The sequence below is a fragment of the Culex pipiens genome, chromosome 2 (assembly GCF_016801865.2).
Source record: "Culex pipiens pallens isolate TS chromosome 2, TS_CPP_V2, whole genome shotgun sequence".
Classification (NCBI taxonomy): Eukaryota; Metazoa; Arthropoda; class Insecta; order Diptera; family Culicidae; genus Culex; species Culex pipiens.
Genome location: NC_068938.1, coordinates 196,046,456 through 196,064,734, shown reverse-complemented (window position 1 = coordinate 196,064,734; position 18,279 = coordinate 196,046,456). Strand labels below are relative to the sequence as shown.

The window sequence follows — 18,279 nt, the reverse complement described above, 5'->3', positions numbered from 1 at the left end:
TGAAATTCTTGAAATTTTAAAATTCTTGAAATTCTTGAAATTCTTGAAATTCTTGAAATTCTTGAAATTCTTGAAATTCTTAAAATTCTTGAAATTCTTGAAATTTTTAAAATTCTTGAAATTCTTGAAATTCTTGAAATTCTTGAAATTCTTGAAATTCTTAAAATTCTTAAAATTCTTAAAATTCTTGAAATTTTTGAAATTCTTGAAATTCTTGAAATTCTTGAATTTCTTGAAATTCTTGAAATTCTCAAAATTCTTTAATTTTTTGAAATTCTTGAAATTCTTAAAATTCTTGAAATTCTTGAAATTCTTGAAATTCTTGAAATTCTTGAAATTCTTGAAATTCTTGAAATTCTTGAAATTCTTGAAATTCTTGAAATTCTTGAAATTCTTGAAATTCTTGAAATTCTTGAAATTCTTGAAATTCTTGAAATTCTTGAAATTCTTGAAATTCTTGAATTTCTTCATAATTCTTGAAATTCTTGAAATTTTTGAAATTCTTGAAATTCTTGAATTTCTTCATAATTCTTGAAATTCTTGAAATTCTTGAAATTCTTGAAATTCTTGAAATTCTTGAAATTCTTGAAATTCTTGAAATTCTTGAAATTCTTGAAATTCTTGAAATTCTTGAAATTCTTGAAATTCTTAAAATTCTTGAAATTCTTGAAATTCTTGAAATTCTTGAAATTCTTGAAATTCTTGAAATTCTTGAAATTCATGAAATTCATGAAATTCTTGAAATTCTTGAAATTCTTGAAATTCTTGAAATTCTTGAAATTCTTGAAATTCTTGAAATTCTTGAAATTCTTGAAATTCTTGAAATTCTTGAAATTCTTGAAATTCTTGAAATTCTTGAAATTCTTGAAATTCTTGAAATTCTTGAAATTCTTGAAATTCTTGAAATTCTTGAAATTCTTGAAATTCTTGAATTTCTTCATAATTCTTTAAATTCTTGAAATTTTTGAAATTCTTGAAATTCTTGAATTTCTTCATAATTCTTGAAATTCTTGAAATTCTTGAAATTCTTGAAATTCTTGAAATTCTTGAAATTCTTGAAATTCTTAAAATTCTTGAAATTCTTGAAATTCTTGAAATTTTTGAAATTCTTGAAATTCTTAAAATTCTTGAAATTCTTGAAATTCTTGAAATTCTTGAAATTCTTGAAATTCTTGAAATTCTTGAAATTCTTGAAATTCATGAAATTCATGAAATTCTTGAAATTCTTGAAATTCTTGAAATTCTTGAAATTCTTGAAATTCTTGAAATTCTTGAAATTCTTGAAATTCTTGAAATTCTTGAAATTTTTGAAATTCTTGAAATTCTTGAAATTCTTGAAATTCTTGAAATTCTTGAAATTCTTGAAATTCTTGAAATTCTTGAAGTTCTTAAAATTCTTTAAATTTTTGAATTTCTTTAAATTTTTGAAATTTTTAAAATTCTTAAAATTTTTAAAATTCTTGAAATTTTTGAAATACTTGAAATTTTTGAAATTCTTGAAATTTTTGAAATGCTTGAAATTCTTCAAATTTTTGAAATTCTTGAAATTCTTAATAGTTTGTTAATTCTTGTTTTTTTTATTTTAAAAATTCTTGAAATTTTTAATTTTTTTGAAATTCTTGAAATTTGTAAAATTCTTGAAATTTTTGAAATTTCTGAAATTTTTGAATCTCTTTATATACTTGAAGTTTTTGAAATTCTCAACATTCTTAGAATTCTGATTGATGATAATAAACAACTCCAGACATTTTTTTAAAGTGCTAGAGGTCCTATAAACTATTGTGTTCTATATGTTTATAGGACCCTTGCAAAAAAAAAGTCTAGAACTGAACTACACTCAACCCCCGGTGGTTGGTCACTTTTTCGTTTGACACTTTTTTAGTTTGTACCCCGTTTGTTGGTCAAAGTCAAACTAAAAAGTGACGAACTGTCACTTTTTACACGGCGCTCACGCACACTATCAAAACAAACGTTTGGTAGTGTGTGTGACTTGGTTTGTGAACTCCGTGTAAAAGGGGTGGCATACTAAAAATTGACCCCGTTCGTTTGACAACAGTTGGTCTCAAACCACTGGGGTTTGAGTGTAGTGTAAAATGCATTTAAAAACACTTCTAGAGTTTTTTTTAATAGGTCCTATAAACATATGAAAAACAATAGCTTATAGCACCTTTTGAAAAAAAACTCTAGACTTTTTTTTTAATTCAAATGTTTAAACTATGGCTTGTTATTTCAATTTTTATATTTATTTTTTAGTTTTTTTAGGGCATATTTTGTACACACTTTGTAAGGTCACTTATATAAAACGCCACAACACGTGACTTCCGAAAGGTTCAAAACGGCACACTTAATTAAAATTTCACTCAATGCTTTTCGATTGCAGAAACCATTTGACATCTAATAATTGTTTCTGGAATCTTAATTGTTTTTTTAAACATTATAAAAATTACTTTTTCAAATAGATTTGTTTTAATTTAAAAGGCGAAGTGCGATTCTCAGCTATTTACAGTACGGATTTCGAACGTTTTCATAGAACTTTTGTATGGACAGAAAATGCGTAAAATTAACTCAAAAATGAAATTCCCGCAGAGCGTGTAATTATTTCACACCCCTCGAAAATACACCACCAGGGCACTCGAACCGGTTAGCTGTCACAATGAAACGTCACGCTCAAAGCAAAATGCACGAAAAAGAGGAGAACAAAAAAATTGAAAATTCACCAGACCATCAGAAAAAGTCGAACGGATCGGAGCTCGTCGTCGCGTTCCGCGAGTTTTCCCTTTCCCTAGCGGGACGGAGTAGTGTTTTCTGCAGTGCCAGGTGAAAAACTTGTAAAACCTGTGTGTTTTGTGAGTGCGCGCGCGGGGCCAAGATGTAATCTCTCCTCGGTTGAATTCCGTCGCGACGATTGGAGGAGGATGAAAAATGCCATTTCTCGAATGTTTTAAGGCTTAATTAGTGTGCCTTTTGGAGTTCCGGCCGTCGGAGACGGCACGCGCTTTCCCGGATTGCGGAGAAAAAGTGGTCCCCGCGGAGACTTGGAGAGGAAATATCAAAATTCCAAAGGTTGCTGCGTCCAAGGCTTGCTCTGTTGACGTAGGACTTTGTGTGACCTGAAAAGTGTGGATTGTGCGGGGGAGGATCATTATTCAGTACTGCTGGCCTACTACGTCATTCACTTACATTCAAAGGGAGGAAAAGAAGGATTACAAAACATCATCAGCGCACTAGTTTTTTTATTCGTCTAGAATCGAGCCGTAATTTGATGACCTTCGAGCTTTCCTGATGGTATTTGGACGACTAAGCGTCTGTGTTTGTGTTAGTCCACCGTGCATTAGATGAATAACTCCAGCTAGGTTCGCGAGAGTGTCGTGGCCGTCGACGACAAGCCGTCGAAGATTGCAAAATCCATCCCCATCCACTCATGTGTTGTTCATCTATTTCCATTCGACAGTCCACACTTGCCACGACGCTGCTGCGGCTGCGGCTCAGAAGAGGCCAAAAGTAGGATTAAATTTCAAGAGTTTTGAAGTGGAGAAAAATACCCACGAGTGCACATGCAGCGTGAATAAAATAAAACAAAAATAAGTGCTTGTATAGTGAAAAGAGAGGAATTGAAAAAAAAAGTTATTAAGGCTTGAAAGTGGCTTGAAAGAGAAAGGGGTTTTGCTCTCAAACGAGCGAAAAAAAAGTGGTGAAAAAGGGTCTTACTGCAAAGAAAAAAAAAATAAATTGAGTGCAATAGTTTCAAATGGGTGATATTTAAACAAAACAACGAAAGAATGCAGCGTTGAGGTGCGACGCCAAGGCAAGGCAAGTACGACACAACGCACTACGTAATATGTATAAAATTGTGTTTGTTTCTAGTGACTAGCTAATAACACTAACTAGCAAAGGGGCCTTGCATTAGAAGATGCATTTGTATTGTTGTGTTAAAGCGCTGTGCTGTCCACGAGCTGTCAATCATTCAAGATAACTCTCTTGGCGCAAGCAACTCACAAAAAGGACGGTTCTCTTTGTTTTTGTGATAGTCTTTCTTATGGTTGTTTTGGTGTCGTTAGAGATAAAAAAGTAAACAGATCTGATACTTGGTTCATGTTTCTAGTTGTTTGGAAAAATCTTATTTAATTTTATTTAATGTAAAACCTTATTATATTTAATTAAAAATACTAGAACACTACACTCAACCCCCGGTGGTTGGTCACTTTTTCCTTTGACACTTTTTTAGTTTGTACCCCGTTGGTTGGTCAAAATCAAACTAAAAAGTGACAAACTGTCACTTTTTATATTGCGCTCACGCACACTATCAAAACAAACGATTGATAATGTGTGTGAACTCCGTGTAAAAGGGGTGTCAAACTAAGAAGAGTGACCCCGTTTGCTTGACAACAGTTGATGTCAAACCATCGGGGTTTGAGTGTAATTGAATTGAACTAAAAATACCAACAAGGTAAAAAGGCAGTTATAGACCAAGAAGGTTAAAGCTGCCAGAAAAAAATGATTTAATAACAAAACAAAAAACAAGGAATTTTCTATTTTGCTGAAAATATTTCTTTTTAAATGAAATTTAAGTCCTTAAGTCCTTGCCGTAAATTTGACTTCGGATATCTAATCACGTTATTTTGATATTTTTAAAAGAGAAGAACCTTAAATTGGTATGATACCAAATTTTGCTCTTGCATAATCCTTAAGACAAATTTTAAAGGGTCCAGGAATAACGTCATGATTCGAATTCCCGGACGCTTCGAAACCCGGACACTTCAACTGGTTTATCAATTATTTGGATATAAGTTCGCATTATGAATGTCAAAACTGTGTTTTTTTGATGAATTCTAGCATCAACTTTGATTTAAAGTTTGTTTGAACGCTGTAGTTATTGCAAAAAAAATTAATTAAAATAAAATTATAAGTTTACTAAAAATGCGAAACATTTCAACGGAAATATTTCATAGGCGTCCGAAGCACCGGGAAGGCCGAGCAGAAATTTATGTTTTTAATTTCCTTAAATTCTAGCAATTTTTTATATAAACTATCAATTGTTCTGATGTTAACAGCTTATTTGAAACCTAAAGAATGCCATTCACTAACATTTCAGTCCAAATTTGTGCGATTCATAAGCAAAATCGAGTGTCCGGAATTCGAAGCAAAAGTGTCCGGATTTCGAATCAGCTTTTAACAGTGTCCGGGATTCGAAGCACAACAAGTCATTTTAATTTTCAAATTCTTCGTTTTCGTTTTCGTTTTCGTTTTACGGAGCAAGGTGGGGGACGCGGCCTCAAGTCAGTCCAAGTCCGGTTTCTTGTGGAAAATAGGGTAGTGGCCGAACTAGTATTGCATACCAAATGAACACCACCGGAAGATATAGAGGATCAGGAGGGGGAAGGTGAAAGAAAATTAGTGTAGGTGTGAGTATTAAGAACTTGGATGACTTAAGCAGTTACGTTAATCTAAGTTTAACACTGAATAAAGGAAATCTGAAATTATGATTCAAAGTAAAAAGGCCCGGAAGAAATTGAATTATTAGTTAATTAAATAAGAAAATGTAAATAATCGGAGATTTATACAAAGGACACCTATGATGTATTTCAAATTTAAAGGAAATTTAAAAAAAACTGGAAACCGAAAGATGAAAACTAACTTGTCTATGGAATATAAATCTTGATGCATTTTTTTTCTGGGCCCCGTCCTGTCGCGTCTGTCAGTAGTCTTATCGTACATTACAACTAGAAGCAGTTGTGCAAATGAAATAGTACACTTCCACCAGTTTAACCATTGATTAAAGTCCAATCTATTATTTAAGGAAAAAAAAAACATTTATCAACAACCTAAACTAAACTTTCTGAAAGAAACTTGAATCTCAAACTCCCAAATGTCAAACATTCCTTTACCTTGTTTTTAACCCAATAAACATAACTGAACAGTTCATACTTTACAAGTTGAACACTCGTTGTTAAGACTCGGGACGACTATTTCCGTAGTAACAGTTCAATAGGGCGAATCTGCATTTGTAAACAAGCAGTCTATCCCCCTCTTACTTGACGTGAACTGTCACTTGAGCGAAAGGGATAGACTGTCTGTCCACAAATGCAGACGCGCTCCATTGAACTGTTATTACGGATTTCGTGCCTTCCATTTCATTAGGGCACAGAAGCTCTGCAAACAAGAGTGTATCCCTATCATAAATTATGTAAGCTGTCATTTGAGTGAGAGAGATGCATCCCTGTTCACAAAAACCATGTGTCCCTTTGAAATGTTAGGCTCCATTTGATCGTCAAAACTCCAGTAGATCCTCGATTCGCAACAATGGTCGATACAACCATAATCCGAAAACCGTTAGTTCAACAGATTAACGAATTTTGTCCGATATCATTTCATTACTGATTGATCGAGACTCTATGGATTTTTTTGACTATTCCGAATGGTTAGCATACCACATAAATTGAAATCAGAGATTCTGAAAGCATTACTTAACTCACTTACACACAGATGGAGTCTGGAACTATTAAACAACCTAAAGTTACAAAAAAATACTAACTATTCTGAGTGCCTTGCAACAAAACTAATTTATCAAAATACCAAATCCTAACCTAACACCCACTTTGAAAAAAACGAAAAAAATCACAATGCCTAGAAGAGGCCTCTCTTACTGTTTTATGTAAGCGTTGCTGTGCTTTATGAAGTTCTACCTAAGCTAACGACGTATCAAAAAGATTAAAACCTGTTCAAAGCAGATTTTACAAACAAGAATATTGAGATGCAAATAAAAAAAAATCAATATCTTGCAATTTTACATAGTACAATAGTTGTGATTTCTATCAACACAAGTATATAAATATAAAATAAATGTGTGATATATATCAACATCGGAAACCATCTTTGCAAATAGCCCTGAAACGACGGCAACGTGTGGCTCCATCTCCAGGGCATTTTAATGTTCAAATTCTGATGAAAAATTGATAGAAAAGACATATTTTGCATGAATTCTCTTAAAACTGACTGTTTATATTAAATCCTGATGATATTTCTACATTTCCAACTTATTACATGATTTTTTGCCAGCTTTAACAAAAATAATATGGTACTAAGTGTCCGGATTTCGAATCATGACGTTACCAAAATTTAGAATTGATACCAGAGGAAAGTATTACTACGCATTTCCCTTGTGTATTTACCCATGCTCGGGAAAACATATAAAAAAAATAAATAAAAAATAATAAATACGGATTTTGGTAATTTAAAAATCACCAATTTTTTTCCTTGTTCCAATTTTTTCCCAAATCAATCAAAAAGTTCCTGTTAGGTGCGTTAAGGCAGACCGAAAAAAAAATCATCAATTTTAGAGATTTCCAAAAAAGTTTCCACGTAGTTTATCGATGGTCCCATATGAATAATATTTAAACAAAAATGAAATCCTCTCAATGTCAGGACAGGAAGTCTCCAAATCAAAAGTGCTCCGACTTGGCTCAAATTTAGAGTGGGGGTTCTTTGACCCAAATAATTAGACCCGTATTTTTTGTGTGGCGATTAGGGTGGTCCTATCTGAAATATGGTGGTCCAAAAATTGCATTTTTCGTCGATTTTCGCAAAAAGCACATTTTTCAATAAATAAACCAAATTTTCAATTTTTGCTTTTTGACTGTTTTTAGTGTTGATAAGCAACCGTGTAGTGTTCTAGGCAACCGACAAACAGATCTTAGTAAGCCATGCTAGTTTGTCAGATAAATCTTTCTCTTTTCTTGTAACCTCCGAAGAATAAAGACTTTTTGTTAAACTGCTCTGCCTAATTCTTCATTTAGAACCGCCTTGAGTTAGGGGTATTCAAAAACACCCAAAAAGAAAAAAAAGAAAATTTGGTTTATAGGACCTTTTTTTAAAAAAAAATCCAGATATCTTCGGATCGGCTGAACTAATTTTAGAGCACCATATATCAAAAGAAAGGTTATTAGTTGGGCTTTAAATGAAAAATTTGTAGAGCTTCAAAAATATTTGAAAAGGTCCTATGAAAATTTCATTTGCTAATTTGAAGGTCTCGGGACCAAAGAGCTCATATCTGAAAATATTTTTCCCTGATTCCTTGTAATATTTTACATAACATATCCAAAAATTGCGAATATCCATTAACACGATTCGGAGACATAATTGTTTAAACATAAAAATTGGGGTTTTCGACGCGCCGCGCGCAAAAACGGGAAAATGACGAAAACGGGTTAAAAAGCAACTTTTTCCACTAAAACTGCGATTACTTGAAAATTTCAGCGATGACCTATACATGTTAGGGTTTCAATAGCTGCGTCTTTCAATAACGAAAATGTGCTTTTTGCGAAAATCGACGAAAAATGCAATTTTTTGGACCACCCAATTTCGGATAGGACCACCCTAATCGCCAAACAAAAAAAATACGGGTCTAATTAACGTCATGATTCGAAATCCGGACACTTAAGCTAAGAACAAGATTGTCCGTTCGACGCAGTGGTGAACGCAGAACGCTGTGCCAGTCCGATTTTTCCAACAACTGTCAGTCGAACAATCTACAGGGTGCTCCTGTCATTTTCATGGAGTTTTGATTTTTTTTTTATGTTTGAGGCAAAATTTAAATGTCTTTAAAGTTATTTCAACGGTTTGCGAATGTTCTAAAACTTGTGCTCCTAGTGAAGAAGGAAACTGTTTGGTCCGTGCCGGAAGTGAAAGGGAGAAGGAGACCATCAAACTGCCAAGGGAACCAAGAGAATTACTGAATTCGCGTTACGGACAGCTTTATACCGGACGGTGCTGGGTGGCGTTAGTCATCAAATTCTGGTCTGAAGAGGATTACTAGAATTTGGCCAACTACGTGGAGCTGAAAGTCTGAATTTTTGGATCCGTCAGGATCGCCGCCTGTGGCCGTAACTTGGATGTGTGCTTCCTCCGGCATAGAACGGCTGTTCAAGATCATGTTGTTCAAACCCGGTGAGGAATTTCCTTTTTGCATCTTATTTAATTTCAAGCGTTGAAGGAGTGGCCGTGGCTGAATGGTTACGGTGTTCGCTTTATAAGCGAATGGTCCTGGGTTCGATTCCCATCTGCTCCCAACGAGAAAGTTAAAGAAATATAAATTCGTGAAACTCCTGAACATGAACGAAAAATCAAAGTTGCTCGAGGCGGGGTTCGATCCCCCGTCCAGGTTGATAAACAAAAATGCTAACCACTAGTCCATCGTGGCTTGATGAGCTATGACTGGAATTAGGAATACTGTTACTGCTAACTTTGTCTTTGTCCGTTTGACAAAGGTTCGGAAGTTCTAAATAACGTTTGAATCTGATTGATGCAAACGTTCTTCAGGGCGGGGCTTGTCGATAAAGCTGAGGTACCTCGCGCTCGGCTAGCCAGCGTAGAAATGGGTTACTGAAGCTCGGCAGAGCTAACACCTTTCAAATGCCTATGCGAGTTATTTGCATGTATAGAATGTCAAATTCTAAAATACATGGAAACAACTCAATTTGTAAGAAGCAGCCGCGTGGTCCCATTTGATTGGTTGCACACACACACACAACTGTCAGTCGAACAATCTACAGGGGTTGCTTTGTTCAATGGTCGATGACTGGTAGGCTATGATGACAGGCGCAAAATTTTGCGTTTGCGTCCAGGTCTGATGGACAATCTTGTTCTTACCTTTATTAGCATATCATTTTTGTTATAGGTAATAAGTTGGAAATGTAGAAATGTCATAAGGATGTAGTATAAACAGTCAGTTTCAAGAAAATGCATGCAAAATATGTCTTTTCCAACAATTTTTCATCAGAATTATAAAATTAAAATGACTTGTTGTGCTTCGAATTCCGGACACTGATAAAAGCTGATTCGAAAACCGGACACTTTTGCTTCGAATTCCGGACACTCGATTTTACTTATGAATCGCACAAATTTGGACTGAAATGTTAGTGAATGGCATTCTTTAGGTCTCAAATAAGCTGTTAACATCAAAACAATCGATAGTTTATATAAAAATTAGCTAGAAGTTAAGGAAATCGAAACCATAAATTTCTACTTTGACTTCCCGGTGCTTAGGACGCCTATGAAATATTTCAAGCGAAATGTTTCACAGTTTTGACATTCATAATGCGAACTTATATTCGAATAATTGATAAAACAAGATGAAGTGTCCGGGTTTCGAAGCGTCCGGGAATTCGAATCATGACGTTATTTGGGTCAAAGAACCCCCACTCCAAATTTGACGTGGAATGGCTCAATGGCTGTATAGAGAATTAGGACGGTTCGTCGCTCTTGCATAGAATCAAAAAATTTGCATGCAATATGTGAGAGTAGCGAACAGCACTTTTCTCCATACAAACATTGGAGAAAACCCATTTGCACCTGCCTAAATATTTTTTGAAAAATTCAAAGTGCACGTGTTTCTGGGGACCCCAAGCTTTATGCTTCCCCTCGAGTTGAGCCTGTGCAAAAATTTTGTTGGTCGGTGTTATTGATAAACAGACAGACCTTTAAAAAAATATTTTACTATATCACAATTTGGCGATAAATACCCTCTCCGTGCAATGATCGATTTTTTTAAACATTAATTCTCTTTGCATGAAAATGTAATAGTCCCGTGATTCACAGAAACAAAATATTCCCGCACAGTTTGCTTGCACATTTCGACAAAGGAAGCTCCCTTTTCCTTATCACAGCTGTACTAACATTATTTCCAGTTCCAAAGAAATTCAATATTTCCACTGCACAACCGTGCACACCCGGCTTTGTTATCTCAACCCAGTTGACCTGCAACTAAATCATTGTTAGTTGCCTTCCCGCTTGAATTTTAATTAATTGGTAGTTTTATTTTCGTGCACTATTTTTGGTCTATCCCAATCGCTTGATAAATTGCTCGCACCTTTTCAAAGCAGATTCAAATGACTCAAAGTGAAATCATGCTGCCAACTTCACTTCAATTACCACCAGTCCGGTATGGTTATCACCACTAGCACTGCCGTTCTACGCATAATTGTCCCATGTCAGTTTTTGACGATTTTGACTTTATGCCATTTTTAAGTTTAGTCTGATGTGTACTTTAAGAAAAACACATAAAATCTGGTACTTTGTTCGGAAACTCATCAAAAACAACACCAAGTCTGTTTGTCCCATCGTTGAACTTCTACGCATAATTGTCCCACCAAGTATTTTCTTACACGGAATCATTAGTTTTACTAAGCATTATGTCATGTTTACCTGCTGTATAGCAAGAGAACCACAAATAAGGGTGATAAACTGCCAACTGGGGCGATTAGGGACACATTGGGCGAATAGGAACCCACGAGACAGTTATGCGTAGAAACACAGAAATCGGTCGAAAAATTTCAATCGCGTTTTTCTCAGTTGCACTTTTTTGAACATGGGACAATTATGCGTAGAACGGCAGAGCAGCTTTACAAAAATTATCATGAAAACAACAACAACACCAAGCCAATTGTGTTTAATGTAAATTTCGTTCTATTTGCAGGCTGATTACGACGACGACGAGTTCGGCGATTCAACGGTGGTCTACCAGCTCACCTGTTGCCTGTTGGATTTTATAATTAAATCCGTTGCTACTGCTTATATCGCAAAGCCTCAACGTCAGAGAAGAAAGAAGCAGGAAAATCGCGCGCGCAAGTGTTGAAGTGTGTGGTGGAAAAGCCATGTTCCATTGTTACGGTTACGAAATGCTGCCGGTGCTGGAGCGACCACGACGACCAGCTGCTGCTGCTTCTGCCTCCAACGCACGGGGCTAAAACAAACCGCCCGACCAACTTCTGGCCCGAATCGAATCAGCAGCGCCGGTGGCCGCGACTTATGGATACAGTTATTATATGGGAAATGTGTAAATTAGAGTATAATATAATAGCGTCTAAGTGAAGAAAGTTGTAGCGAAAAGAAGAAGAAGCAAGCTGTAACGGATTACGGGCCGCGGATTAGCCGTAGAACCCCCGGCACCCGGTGTCAGTGTCTCGTCCACGTGTCCACGCATGAATGCGCGTTTGAGCTTTGCGAACCAAGTGCAGAGAGTGTAATCGAAGAAGGAAGGAAGAAAGATGAGCTGGCTACGGTCCAGTCCGCTGAGGCAGAGCTTTAGCCGGTCTGGCAGCTCGGCCGGAGGCAGTCGTGGCTCGGGTTCCAACGGGACGACGGGAGTGCGGGCGACGTTCGATGCGTCCGAGTGTGACCCGAAGGCGTGCTACGACAGCTTCTGCATCCACTGGCAGCAGGCGTACGAGATTATCCAGCGGTCGGAGGTGAGAATTATTTTGTGGTTTTATGTTTCAAATTGTGAGAAATTGACGACTATTCAGGACAGTGGTCCTCAGCCAAATGAACGTCGCGAGCAATTTCATTAAAATTCCCCAGCATCGTGGACCGCACTCTTTTTTTACATTTTCAAATGATGGGATATTCTTTTAAATTTGACAATTAAATTTATTGGAAAGAGCTGAAGATTTTATAAAAGTTTCATTTTTTACACTGAAATATTTTCTAAAGTTATTTAACAAAAAATGCCAAAAGTTTAGAAATAATTTTTTTAATTGTACGTCATCAAATCGGGCTTTCAATTTTATATAATTGTCCCTTTGTAATTTTCATATCATTACCATTTCAGGCTGTAAATTATTGAAAAAACGTTATTTACGCAAATTAAAAAATGAAATAGGGCGTAATGACTCTCCGTCACTAGATATCGTAAAATGGGGATTCGTGATCAGGGACCAACATTACCCCTCAGGACAAAGTTTCAAGCCAATCGAAGAGGAGTTGGTGAGAATGATACACCTAAAATATATTTTTTTATTTTGTTCGATATTTATGTTTTTTTTTCAAAAATCTTTTTTTAATCATATTTTGCACCATCCTAAATTAGCTCAAAGGTTACTTTAATATAAAAAAAATCGAAAATAAAAACTATTTTTTTTTTCTGAAAGGTACTAAAAGCTTAATCGATCAGAAAATGTTTCACAAGATTCAGATACTCGAATGTTAACATGTCCATTTTTTTATGACCAGCCCACAAAATTGTATCGAGCCAAACTAATTAAGCAAAATGGCATCTTTTGGACAAAATTTAATCGAACTAAAAATATACAAAATTGAAAATCAATTTGTAAATAGAAATACAATAGCGCCATTTGAATTCTAAATTGATTTATATTGTTTGATTTTTGAGGAAATTATCTTTAAAAATTTATATTCTTCCTCCCAGGATAAACCTGATTGTTTTCTTACTACAGTCCAGACTCGAAAGTTTTGAATATCCGAATGTTTGTATGGGACTTCGGATAATCGAATCACAAACATTTTTTTTTCGTTTCTTTTTCTTGTTTTAAACATCAAATTCGAGTACTGCGACCCCATTTTAGTCAAATTTGAATAGTTGATGGCTTATTAAATAATAAAATGCATTTTTTCAATATTTCGTCACCGCCGTATTGGCCGCCATCTTGGATTAAAAAAATGTAAATCACTTTAGCGTAGTTTAGGGGTCGTACTTAAGCTCAAAAATAAGACAGCGAAAAAAAATCGTGATTCGATTATCCGAAGTGACATTTTTCCGAGGCCTTCGGATAATCGAGTCTGGACTATAAGCCTTTCTCACCGAATAAGATTCAATAGTTGTTTAGTTTTTTCTTAATTTGTTGAGAATTAACAACTATTCAGTTTTAATAATAAACTTATTACTATTTCCTTACTATGTCGCTTCGTTTGGTACCCATATTGCATGTTTTAAAAATGTTAGTTTTTTTTTAAATACGGTATTTTGTAAAAATATTTGTATTTTCAAAAAAAAAATGTATAAAAAAATCGCAACGTTTGATACCAATATTGCATATTTTGAAAATTTGAGTATTTTCAAAAAATACGGTTATTTGTGAAAAATTTAGTATTTGCAAAAAAAAAACTGTAATTAAGTGAAAAAGAATACAACATTTCTCTTCGTTTGATATCCATATTGAAACTTATAAAATTAGATTATTTTCTTAAAAAATATGGTATTTTGTGAAAATTGTATTATTTTCAAAAAAAAAACTTCAATAAAATGAAAATGCATCCAAAATTTTGCTTCTTTTGATATCCATTTTGCAAATTTTGAAATTTGAGTATTTTTGAAAAATACGGTATTTTGTAAAAAAAAATGAACAGTGAAAAAGCATTAAAAAAATCGCATGGTTTGATACCAATATTGCATATTTTGAAAATTTGAGTATTTTAAAAAAATACGGCAACTTGTGAAAATTTTTGCATTTGCAAAAAACTCTAATAAAGTGAAAAAGATTACAAAATTTCTCTTCGTTTTAAATCCATATTAAATTTTTTTAAATTAGAGTATTTACTAGAAAAAAATATGGTATATTTTGTGTAAATTGTATTATTTTCAAAAAAAAAACAAATTTTGGAAATTTACTCACTGTTGTTTGATACCAATGTTGCATATTTTGAAAATTTGAGTATTTAAAAAAAAATACGGTAATTTGTGAAAATTTTAGTATTTGCGAAAAAAAAACTCTGAAAAAGTGAAAAAGAATACAAAATTTCTCTTCGTTTGATATCCATATCGAAATTTTTTAAATAAGATTATTTTCTTTAAAAATATGATATTTTGTGAAAATTGTATTGCTTTCAAAAAAATAACTTCAATAAAATGAAAATCCATCCAAAATGTTGCTTCTTTTGATACCCATATTGCAAATTGTGGAAATTTGAGTAATTTTGAAAAATATGGTATTTTGTAAAATAAATACAGTGAAAAGCATAAAAAAAATCACATCGCTTGATAACAATATTGCATTTTTTGAAAATTTCAGTATTTAAAAAAATCGGTTATTTGTGAAAATTTTGGCATTTCCAAAAAGCTCTAATAAAGTGAAAAAGAATACAAAATTTCTCTTTGTTTGATATCCATATTGAAAATTTTAAAATTAGAGTATTTTCTAGAAAAAATATGGTATTTTGTGAAAATTGCATTATTTTCGAAAAAACTTCAATAAAATGAAAATGCATCCCAAATTTTGCATCTTTTAGTACCCATATGGCAAATTTTGAAAATTTGAGTATTTTCGATAAAATACGGTATTTTATGAACAATTTTGTACTTTGTAACTTTTACTAAAAAATCTTAGTGAAAGCTTTAACAGGATATGGTTGAAATAATCGATTTAAGACAGATTTTGAAATTGAGTTATCAATAAATTTTAAAAATAAAATTCAGATGAAATTTAAAATGAATGGTTTTGGTGAAACCGACCCTCATCATTTTGAGGGATAATTAATTCGCAGCTGGTTGATCAAAAAACTATAATTTTAAAATCCATAAGTCAATCTCCATGAAATAATTAAAGGGTGTCGAGTGAAATTAATCATATTTTTGTAATATTACTTGTTTCTAAAATTTCAACCTCTGGCTTTAATTTAAAAAAAAGAACCAATAGCTGAAAATTATTCCATAAAATCAAAATTTTGTAAATCAACTTTTTTAAATCTGCTATATCGGATTGCAAATGTTTGCATGTCTGCATTTTTTTTAGTTTCGTCATTTCGAATCGTCAAAAATTGAAGTTGAGATTTTTTCTGATGAAATTTCCTTAGCGAGAAATTCTGTATCGAAGATGTGAGTTACGAATCAAATACCTTCTTTAGAAAAAAAAAAATAAGAAAAAGACGCAATAAGCCAAAGACATGACTTTAAAAAAAACCAAGATGGTGGCCAAAAAGTGCGTTGATGAAATATTGAAAAAATGCATTTGGTATTCCAACAGGATATCAACCACTCAAATTTTAGTCGCAGAACTCAAATTTGTTGTTGAAGGTAAACAAAACATTGTTTTTGCTCTTCATTTGATTATCCGAAGTCTCATACAAAGCTTTAGTTAATCGGACTTGGGATAATCGACTCTAGATTGTACCTCTTTGGCATCATATAATTCATGAAAAATTGTGCTTATGTTGCCAAAAGAAGTTTTATTCTCAACCTTAAGTGATTGGAACCTTAAGTGATTCTTAAAATAAAGCTGATACAGCAAATTTACAGCTTTTCAACAAAAATGGCAAAAACTGCAATATACATTTCAAAATCTACTAAACTCAACCAGCTCAACTCAAATGTGGTCAGTGTCAGCTCAAAACCTTTTTCAATGCAGCTCTTTTAAAAATTTCGCTGTTCAACTTTTAAGTCTACAGTGTTTACATTAATCCTTTTATATCATCAATCAAAAGGGTTACCTTCTGGTATACAGCCGCATGAACAGGGTTGTACAGGGCCTTAAAACTATTAGAGAAGTAAAACTTTAATTGCACTTCTTCCGTTTTTGTTTTCGGTTGAACCGCTCCATCATTCCGAGTGACTTTGACTTTGATTGCACTCCTCGTCCGGCAGTAACAGACAGTTTTTTCAACGAAGAAAATGTAAAGATTGCTTGTGGGGCAGGAGTCAATAAAATAAAGCATATAAACCGATTACTCATTCCAGCTAAACTGTGCGGTGCTGTTGTATGGGTCATTCCACCCGAAGCGGAACAGCACTTGAAAATTACCATCTCCGATTCTGCTCAAATTTGGCAGAGCTGTTGAGACTATCAAAACATGCAAAATTCCCGAATTTCATCCAAATCGGACCACCCCCTCCATTTTTGTACCCTCCCAAAAAATCGACTTTTTGGCGATTTTTGAGCAAAACCCCTATCTTCAAACGACGATAACTCAGGAACCGCAAATCTTAGAGGGTCGGTCTTAGACTCAATTTTGAAGGAAATTGGACGTAGAATCCATTTCCGTGGTCAAAATTTAGATTAAAATACGTTTTCTACTTGTATTGCGCAATGGAAAACTTTAAATGGCCGTATCTCAAAACAGCCCTATTTATTTTTTAAATTTGACCTCACCATCGTATTCCCCGGCCAATTTTACATAAGAATCACTTATCGACAGAAAGGAATATGTTTCGTTCCAGAGATATCGAATTTTAAAGTTTTGAGTATTTGTGATTACCTAAATTAGCTACACTCGCCGCATCAGCTAGAAGCACTTGGGCGCGTTGATCAATAATTACTACCTTTTGTATGATGAATTATTTTTATTTTTTTATACGATTTTGAGATAATTAATCCCTTGAACAATCTTTTTTTTTGTTTAAGAGCGAGTCCACGAGCAAAGCATACCCATCTCGCATCGACCTCACCAATCTGCCTGAAATTTTTAGGGGTTGTTTGTACATATAAAACTAGCATCTGGCCAAAATATGAGCACTCTAGGTCAACGGGAAGTGGGGCAAATCGGGACACAAATTTTAAAGGTTTAAAAACGTCAACAATCTTAAAAAGGCTATAACTTAGGCAAAATTCAATTTAATTTCAAAATTCAAAATGCATCTGAAAGGGCTTAAAAAATGCAACAAAATGCAGGGTAGAGCATCCTGATTGGTTAAATCTAAAGGAAGTTATTGGCATTTTAGTGAAAAAATAGCATAATTTTCAAACTCAAATAAAAAAGTGTTCCATCCAGATATCAACTCGTTTCGACCTGCAGCTTGTAGGGGACATCTGGGACTACCATCTGAGACTGAGAACGCTTTGGGTAAGGCAGTTTAACGTATTAAATAAACACTTTTTCTTAAAGTGATTTTTTTGGTTGTAAATTTTTGCTCGGGGGACCCCTTAGATCCCATTTTCTGGTGATAATTTTATCATATTCGTGTTCCTGAGACAATTTCACAATAGAAACATGCATAAAAATGTTTCTTTTGATCCATTTTAACCCTTTAAAAAATAAAAGTAAAAAAAAATCTTCGATTCACATTTATTGAAAATCAAGCTCGTTTCCAAGGATACTAGATGACACCAGAAAAAAGCAGCCTAATATTTTTTTTTAACTTTTATTTTTTAAAGGGTTAAAATGGATCCAAACAAACATTTTTATGCATGTTTCTATTGTGAAATTGTCTCAGGAACACGAATATGATAAAATTATCACCAGAAAATGGGATCTAAGGGGTCCCCTGAGCAAAAATTTACAACCAAAAAAATCACTTAAAGAAAAAGTGTTTATTTAATACGTTAAACTGCCTTACCCAAAGCGTTCTCAGTCTCAGATAGTAGTCCCAGATGTCCCCTAAAAGCTGCAGGTCGAAACGAGTTGATATCTGGATGGAACACTTTTTTATTTGAGTTTGAAAATTATGCTATTTTTTCACTAAAATGCCAATAACTTCCTTTAGATTTAACCAATCAGGATGCTCTACCCTGCATTTTGTTGCATTTTTTAAGCCCTTTCAGATGCATTTTGAATTTT

General features: G+C 33.9%; 1 protein-coding gene across 4 annotated transcripts in view; it reads left to right on the top strand.

Moving 5' to 3' along the window:
- Positions 1–2,800: 2,800 nt before the first annotated feature.
- LOC120415886 (FHIP family protein CPIJ015043) overlaps positions 2,801–18,279 on the top strand; it is a 63,110-nt gene continuing 47,631 nt past the window's right edge. For 3 of the 4 annotated variants that reach the window (XM_039577526.2, XM_039577527.2, XM_039577524.2), the window contains exons 1-2: positions 3,310–3,814; positions 11,471–12,242. In XM_039577526.2, the coding sequence (XP_039433460.1) occupies positions 12,042–12,242 (201 nt within the window). In that variant the 5' untranslated portion in view covers positions 3,310–3,814; positions 11,471–12,041. Of the gene's footprint in view, positions 2,818–3,309; positions 3,815–11,470; positions 12,243–18,279 lie in introns of those variants that run through there. The other variant, XM_039577525.2, reaches the window with a different exon arrangement.